The following is an 8,427-nucleotide window of genomic DNA, read 5'->3' as shown; positions in this document are numbered from 1 at the left end:
CTCAGCTTATCAGCTCCATAGGAACACTGAGCCTATGGTTTTCATGTCTGTAACACTTTCCTTCTCTGTCTCACCCTCTCAACTGTTAAACTTTTTTTTTCTGTTGCTGCTCTTCCCCTGAGGCTTTAATGTTTACACAGCTTTTTCCATGGCTTTGCTTTGTAAGGACACAGCCCCAATTAAAGCTCTGATTCTGCAATATTCATGGAAAAAAATAACATGAGTTCAAAAATTTCTTTTGAAGAGGCTGATTGCTGTTAACCAGCCAACAAGATAGTTTGTATATTGCTGATTCTTGTTTTCATCTCTCAGTTTGATTTCATCACTGTAACAATGAGGTTAGCCATATAAAACTTTTCAAATGAGCAATTTCTGGGGAATAAATATTTATTAAATTGCTGGTTTTGAGCACTGGAATTCGAAATATTTTTTTTAAACTAATCAAAATAACTCGAGTGATAAATGCATTCTGGGCATCATAAGCATGGAGGGCTCTAATCAAAGCTGTTGAAACAGCAGGACTCTGATATACTGCATTGTAAAGGGGTGGGAAAGAGGGTCCTGGAATCTCACTTAAATCTTCACCTGTGGGAAGGAACCTTTGTAATAAACAGCAGCTCATCTGTCTGCAGCAAGGCAGAAAAAGGTCAACACAACGGCTGTTAGGCCTTTAATATTTTAATTTAGGCAATTATCAAGGGACCACATGTAGAACCTCTTGTCTAGAGAATCCACATGAGGGCATGATGATGACTTTATTATCCAAATGACATAAAAAGATACCCTAGCAGGTGTATTCACTTTCTTTAGTAAAAAACATTGTCTGACTAGTTCTTAGGACATTATGTTTATTTTAGGAAGAAATTCACTTATTCACATGTTTGTATTCATATATTTATATTTACATATTTACTTTTTTTTTCTATACTTATTCACATGTAAAGGCAGCATTGCTTCTGTACCACTTTAATAGATTCTTATCTGAATGTGCTTTATCTGCGCTTAACTGGGCTCCCCACTACTCACATCAGGTACATTTAACATTAGTTACTGATGAGAAGGTAGTTCAGACATGTCATGATTACACAAAAAACATGCAGTGTATTTCTCAGCTTCCTTTCTTCCAGCTGCTAAACCATCCTTTCTCACAGAACAGTTGTCCATGTATAAAGTCAATGCACATGTTCTCACATTTAAGTCAGAAAGAATTTACCTACTCAGTTCCAGAGAAATCCTCTGCCCCTGACATTTTTTCCTAATACTCAATAAATACATACATAAGACAAGGTATGACATACATACTCCACACATTCTTGAATTGTACTGTGCCTTTTGTGTCTGAAGCAGCACCTATAAAGTGATTGCACACAAGCTTTCAGGAGTGCTTTATATATGCTTAGGTAAGTACTGACACATGTATGTCACCTTGATAAAGAAAAAAACATATGAAAGGTCCATAACTCAGGCCCACAATAAGCAGGTTAGTCAGACCCTAAAGTTAACTAAGACTTCTGAGGCTATGCCAACTATATGCTCTGCCTGGCTCTATGTTTCTGCTCATATACAACAGATGTACGTGACCACTACAAAATTCACATTTTTCCCTAATCACAATATCTTGAAAAGGCTACAGAGAATATAAACTACTTAAGCTACTTCATAACTTACTTTTAAAAATATCTGGAGTCCTCTATGGAAGTTAATTTTCATAAAATAAATGCAAGATGACCAAAAAATGACAGCAAAAAAGAAATATGTTTATACTATCTTAAATTCTCCCTGTGGTGCTTACATTTTCAGAGCCTGGTAACAGTAGGTGATTTTATAAACTATATGGTGTGACAGAATTTAATGAATATTGGATGAACAAGAAACCCTAATTCAACAGCTACTCACTATAATGTGCTGAACTTGATAAATAATAGCAATATTTATTAGACCTCCAGCATTTACTTCTGTTTAATATAGTTCCTTTCTTTTACTCAGTATTTAAGATATTTAGGAAAAGCTAGGGTTAAAGGTCCTGCTGTAGCCTAGAGCTCATTCATATTATAGCCCCAACACTTTATTGCTGTTGTATTATCCTCATGTGTTATTACATTAGGACAACAGCAAAATGAATAAAAAATGCTTAAGTGGGGGGGCCTGGGGAGAAGCATAATCTGTGTCTCAGTCCTGCAATGAACTCTTAATGCATCAAATTCCATTTAGGAACACAAACAGATTCTAGTATTTCTCAATTCTTTGCTATATCTGGGTCTGAGAATTTTCTTTTCCTGGTAAGAGTCATTAAAATACCAGACTACTGCTCACAGTGACAGAGAGCAATGCTGCAGCTCTCCAGATATAGCAGAACATGTGTAGGAGTACCAAACATCAAAGCTCACTATCACACATAAGGGGCTGGTTTATAGTCACCTGTCTTCAGCTTCATTATCAAAGACGAAAAAAAATTTGGTATTTATGAGCACCATGTTCTAAGGAAATTAGAAACTACATGACAAAAATAGCCATCATATTCTTCCCCATGGCTAAGCAAAACATGGCTCTCACACAGCCATGCTCAACAGTTCCATCAACATGGGCAGCTGACACACAGGAGGCATGGTAAATCAGAACTAACTTGAGACACAGAAGAAATGAATTGCCAATACATTTGGCAATACACATAAGCTGAACTTGCTGTGACACGCTACAAGTCTCTGCTAATTTTTCTCAAACCAAATTGCTGACAACTCTAAAACTTAAAATGCAGAAAACAAACACCACGACACAATGGGTCTGTAACGCTGTACCTTTTTAGCCACATTAATTTTGTTCTTTGCAGCACGACATTCTCAGGAGAGAAATTCGTTTCATGCTAGCAGAAATATATGTATTAAGACACCAAACCATGAGTACCTACATAAAAATAGTTCTTCTATTTTTTAATATGACTGGGGAAGTAAACAGGAAGAGAAGCCTAGAGACTCCATATGAGCTCCTCAACCCAATGCTCTGAAGCCTCCAGTGTAATTAAAATCTCTTTCTTTGGTACCACGATGGACTACGTGAAGCAATCAGGCGTCTCCCACCTTCATTTTCAATTCACCTCTCCCCCTAAGCACAACTCCCAGCCCACCCCATCTACCTGACAAGTGACAGCCCAATCTGATTAAATGCTTGCAAGGGAGGGGACTCATGGGCCTCCATGACAGGCCAAAAGTGATCACCATGGAGATACATAATTACAGCTGTCAACGCGTCTACTGTCCTGCTGGCATCAATTTGATTGCTCCCAGCAATAATGATAGACAAAGCTTAGTGTGCACTCTCCTACACCCAATCACTTTATCTATTCCGTGGTCCATTTAGCTGACATGCAACATTCACACAAGCAAATAACAGCAGTAAGCAGAACATTTAAGGCATTTTAATTGTTTTTTCTTTGTATGGATGGCTCACGAGCGCAAATGTTATTACATAAAACTCCTGCTGCAGCATTAATTGAAGAAATATTTGGTGGGACAAAGACTGTAGGGGGTATAGTTTGTCCATTATCACTTGTACTTTCAACAGGTCTCACGTTTGGAAAATTGTAAATTGCAAAAACTTGCAAGGGCAAAATGTTTGACATCGTGTTAGCTATTACAACATGGTGAAAACTTCTAACAACCACTGGAGTACTCATTATAAATTCTTATTAAATACACTCTTTGTTTCATTAAAAATAAGTTTAGATACATCCAGTGATACCTTTTTGCCTCATCTCCTCTTTAAGAGCACATAATGCCTTTTAGATCTTCACAGGTTTTTTCTGCTTTCAGGCTTTGAACACAGCATGAAGCCTTAAAGACCAGAAAGGGTCAGGTCCCTTTGGAAAGTACACAGGCAAAAACAATTTAAAAAGCGAAATAAATCATATATCCAATAACAACTCCACATTTAAGATTCCTCCTGTAATCTCTCAGTATTTTCCGTGCAAGCAATCAGACTGAATAATTGTATTCACAGATGGTACAGTCTCATCATTGTACTGACACAGTGTCACTCATGTATATGTGCACTTATAATTTAAGACTACCTTGATTTTACAGAAAGGCAGTGTATTTGCTCTTTACACCCAGCAGAAAACATTGTTTGCTAAACACCTATTCTATATGGTTAGGCTGTATCCTGAAACACATAATAAGCACTGTAAGAAACTCCTCTTTAAAGTCTACAAAACTAAATAAAAATCACCAGCAGTTTCTCACCAGCGTCCCCAGTTCTCTATGCTTAAAGAGCTGACTCAAAAGTTTACTGTCATTTTTAATGACCACAAGTATATTTACTAAAGCTGGGTTTGAAAAACATAAGCTGAAAGTTATAGAACAAACCATTTCAACGTGTATTGGTTCCCTGTTATACCCAATCTGAACATTTTTAATCCAGCTTGGAACTGTTCACATTTAAGCAGTTTTTCAGGTTGCACAAATCAGTACTGCCATGTCCTGTCCCCACTCTGGCAAAAAGCTGGAAAAAAGGTCTGGTTTACAAAGCTGCTGAGTATTTATAGTCTTTATATACGAGAAACTCAGCAGCTACAAAAAACCAGAACAGAGTTACTTACACTTGGCACATGCAATGGTTCCTGATACTGAGACAGTTTACCAATGGATGGTAGGCCAAAAGATTTGTAGGGGTCCTGGAAAAAAATTCAACATGAGAAAGCATTAAGCTTTTGCAGATGCGGAGGAGAGAGTGTTTAAAAGCTTTAAGCATAACAGAAACTGCTACTGGAATGACTCTGCTTTTTTGCCCAGAATTACTTGTGTCAAAGAACATTTCTTCATCCATCTGCCCCCACAAATCCAAATAAAGAAATGGAAGTATATAAATTCTCTTGCATCAGTTAAAAAAAAAGGAAATAAGTATTCTGCACCAGTTACAATATACCAAAATAAAATATACAAAGATGACATTTTCATTAGCTACACTTGGAAGAAGGATGGGAAAGTATTCAGGAGTCCAGGCTTGAAAATAGAGTATAAGAAAAAATTTCGGAGATAAAAAGGGCAGTTAGAATTTCAATTATCTTAAGAAGTCAAACTGATCTTTATGCCACTGGAAACCTCCTACATTAATGTACATAATGCAACACTAATACAAACTTAATAGGAAAACAAATAAATATATGGCCTACAGAATAATCTAATTCATGGCAAAGTAGCTGGATTCATTACTCATAAATGTAAGGGGATTTAAGATGAACAAAATAAAAAAGCCTAAGCATCACTTACTCCACTGTAAAGCCTACTAAAACTCAGAATAGTTTCCATGCCAGTCACAGGACAAATATTTATTCTTTATCAGAATAGTCTATACAACTTTGAATCAGTGGAGCAATTTGGAGGTTCTGTGCATGTCATGAGGTAAAAAGAAAAAAAACCACCATCATATAAGATGGTCTAGGTAACAAAATTTCCAACAGTTAAGCAAGGAAAAAAATGTCTCAAGGTGCTGCATTAGTTTTGAAATGCAGAGTTACCTAAAATGTTCCTGAAACTAAATGAAGGAAGATAGGCCTTATTTTCCAGCTCCCACCCCTGAAAATGTTCAGGGCCAGGCTCTGATAGGGCTCTGAGCAACCTGATCCAGTGGAAGGCGTCCCTGCCCATGGCAGGGGGGTTGGGACTAGATGATCTTCAAGGTCCCCTCCAACCCAAATTACTCTGTGATTCAATTACTTTTTTTTTTTACTTAACAAATTTGCATTTTCATGTATCAAAAGTGACACCAAAAAAACATAATATCAAAATGTCTTGAAGGTGCTTGAAAATGGGATTTAAATATTCATAAGCTTTTTTAAGGTAAGATAGAGACTCACACCATAATTATAGTTATTGTTTTGGAATGTGCTTTGAAAGTTTATCCTATAAACTGTGGTTTCAGAAAATGTGTAACTTGGTTTTTCAACAACCTTTTCAAAAGTTTTATTAAAACAACAAAAATTCTGTAAGACATTGAATTTCAACTGTCTTTTAAAGTCAACAAGTTTCAACTACACATTTCAGAAACTTACAAAGAGTGGTTAACTCTGGTAAATAACTCCAGCATCATTAAACGTGTACTGAACATGTAGGCTTATTTCTAATGATATTTGCTTACCTCTCTCTTATCATCTTTACTTTCAACTTTCAGAAAAAAAACTACACACACCATATTTTTAATTAAAAAATAAGAACTCGACAATTCTACAAAACCTCATTAACCATTCGTGTTACATGCTCGAAATCATGACTTTCATATGATATTCCTTGATTTCACCTTGGCATTTATCCACACCTGGGTATTATTAGGCCGCAATTCAACCACCTACCCCCTCCTCCCCATTACCACTCATTTACCTCAGCATAAACTCGACATTCAACCGCCCAGCCATTGATGGGAATATCAGCCTGTTTGTGCCTGAGAGGGTAACCCTTGGCAACACGGATCATTTCTTGGACTAAGTCCAGGCCGGTAATGCATTCTGTGACGGGATGTTCAACCTGCAAGGTCAAGAACTGTCAGTCAGTAGGTAACAAAAAGCAACCAATAAAAAAAAGCACCTCTCTGTAAACAAACACAGATAAATAAGAAATTTCACCTGCAAAAGAACAGAAAAGGACTATGTTTCTATTTTTGTCTTTCTCCACAAAAAAAAACCCCTACTTAAACTCCAGGAACTGCTGTCTTTGCATGGAGAACACAAAAAAATAATTAGCAGATTACAATAACTCGGAGCAGCATACAAAAGGAAAACTAGAGAGGTGACCTGGGAGGATCTGGGGGTTTGTAGGGGTTTTTTGTTTAGTTGGGGGTTTTTTTTTCACTTATTTTACAAATTCAAATGCATCTGGTGACAATTTTTCTTTGTTAATTTTTCTTTGTTCAGAAGCTTTTCCTATTCAATTCTATTTTGAAGAGACTCACACTGTGGCCACAACTATATTTTAACTGAAAATCTTCAAGTAGCTGATAATCAACCCATTCTGCTACACTTAACATGGCACATACAGGAGCCGCTACCAATTTTCCAGAGAACCGGCGTAGCCTATATCTCACCCATTCGCCTTCTTTCACTAACCTGTCCTGACAAGCAACCAGATTAGCGTAATCTTGCATCAGCGCAGTGTAGCAGAAATGAGCAGATGGATCCTTCAATTTTTTTCCCCCCTCCAGACTTATCTGTTTAGTGCTTAGCATGCACAATAGCTGGGCTGGACCAGCAGAGCGGCTCTGTGCGCTCTGCAAATTGCCGCTAACGGCTTTGGAAGAGGCTGCCCTGGGAATTGCCGTCACTCGCGCTCACGTGGGATGCGCGTACAAGCATGCACACGTGGGCGCGCACAGGCACGTGCAGACTCACTTCTGCCTTCAAATGGGCAGAGAAATGAGCACCTTGGTTAACTTTAAAAAGCCTTTAATTGGGTACAGGACAGTAAAAAGCAACCAAGGTGATTCCTCTGATCGCCACCACATCGATCAAGTAAAAGGTAGGCATGCTAAAAGCACGTTCTTCCAACTGAAACAGCTATACCTCTTCCATATAGAAACCACGACAGAACTGCCATTTTTGTTATAAAATGTTTGTGCTCCAAGCAGAAAAATACCTCAAGAAAACGTACTTCGCAACTGTTTATGGTGAGATGTCATACTATGTACCTTTTCTGACACAGGAAAAGGTCACTGACCAAACCACTTGTCTTTCTTCCTTCAAGTATACAGTATTAAGGAAAACATTCAGTCATTATAACAACATTGTGGCTTACCAGAACAAGTAGATGCTTTGGTCTTTAAGAAAAAAAGCTTTGTAAAAACAAACAGATGGCATCCATAATTAGCCCTGTGTGTGCTATGAGTTTGTTTAGAGTTTCAACAACATTTTAAGACATTTTGACATAATTTTAATGACAAATCATCACTGAAACAAGCACCTATTCTTTGAAGGACAAAAATGACATTGAAATGGGAATCTGATTATACAGTTTAAGGATGTACCTTTGGGATTCAATCTTGATTCTACCTAACACATGATACTCTCCAGCATGTCAAGCTTAATAACAGTATTTTGAGAACCTATGAAACATCTCAGTGTCTATCCTGCAGTGTTAAATTGAAGCAATTCAATTTCTATTAAGACTTGAAGTTTCTATTAAGACTTGAAGTTTTAATAGAAACTCCCTACGTTTTAATAGAAAGTTACTTATCACACATTCACATTTGGACAACAGAACTTATTTTCCTACTTTGGAATTTAAGTTTTAAAAGATTACCTTTGAGTTGGGAACATGTTTGGAATTTTAACATTCCAGATAATTAAAATACTTTTTCTTTTTCCAAAGACATTTGCATTATTTAGTTATACTGCCATTTTTCTTGGATAGCAATTGGCATTCCAGATTCAATAGCTTCATTGTTGTT

General features: G+C 37.1%; 1 protein-coding gene across 1 annotated transcript in view; it reads right to left on the bottom strand.

Annotated features, from left to right (window-relative positions):
* PCCA (propionyl-CoA carboxylase subunit alpha) overlaps positions 1–8,427 on the bottom strand; it is a 201,998-nt gene that overhangs the window by 150,212 nt on the left and 43,359 nt on the right. The window contains exons 8-9 of the mRNA XM_031059546.1: positions 6,369–6,512; positions 4,592–4,666 (exon numbers count right to left, since the gene is read on the bottom strand). Of these exons, the coding sequence (XP_030915406.1) occupies positions 4,592–4,666; positions 6,369–6,512 (219 nt within the window). The remainder of the gene's footprint in view (positions 1–4,591; positions 4,667–6,368; positions 6,513–8,427) is intronic.

Source organism: Geospiza fortis, unplaced genomic scaffold (assembly GCF_000277835.1).
Source record: "Geospiza fortis unplaced genomic scaffold, GeoFor_1.0 scaffold84, whole genome shotgun sequence".
Classification (NCBI taxonomy): domain Eukaryota; kingdom Metazoa; phylum Chordata; class Aves; order Passeriformes; family Thraupidae; genus Geospiza; species Geospiza fortis.
This window is presented reverse-complemented; position numbering and strand designations above follow the sequence as displayed.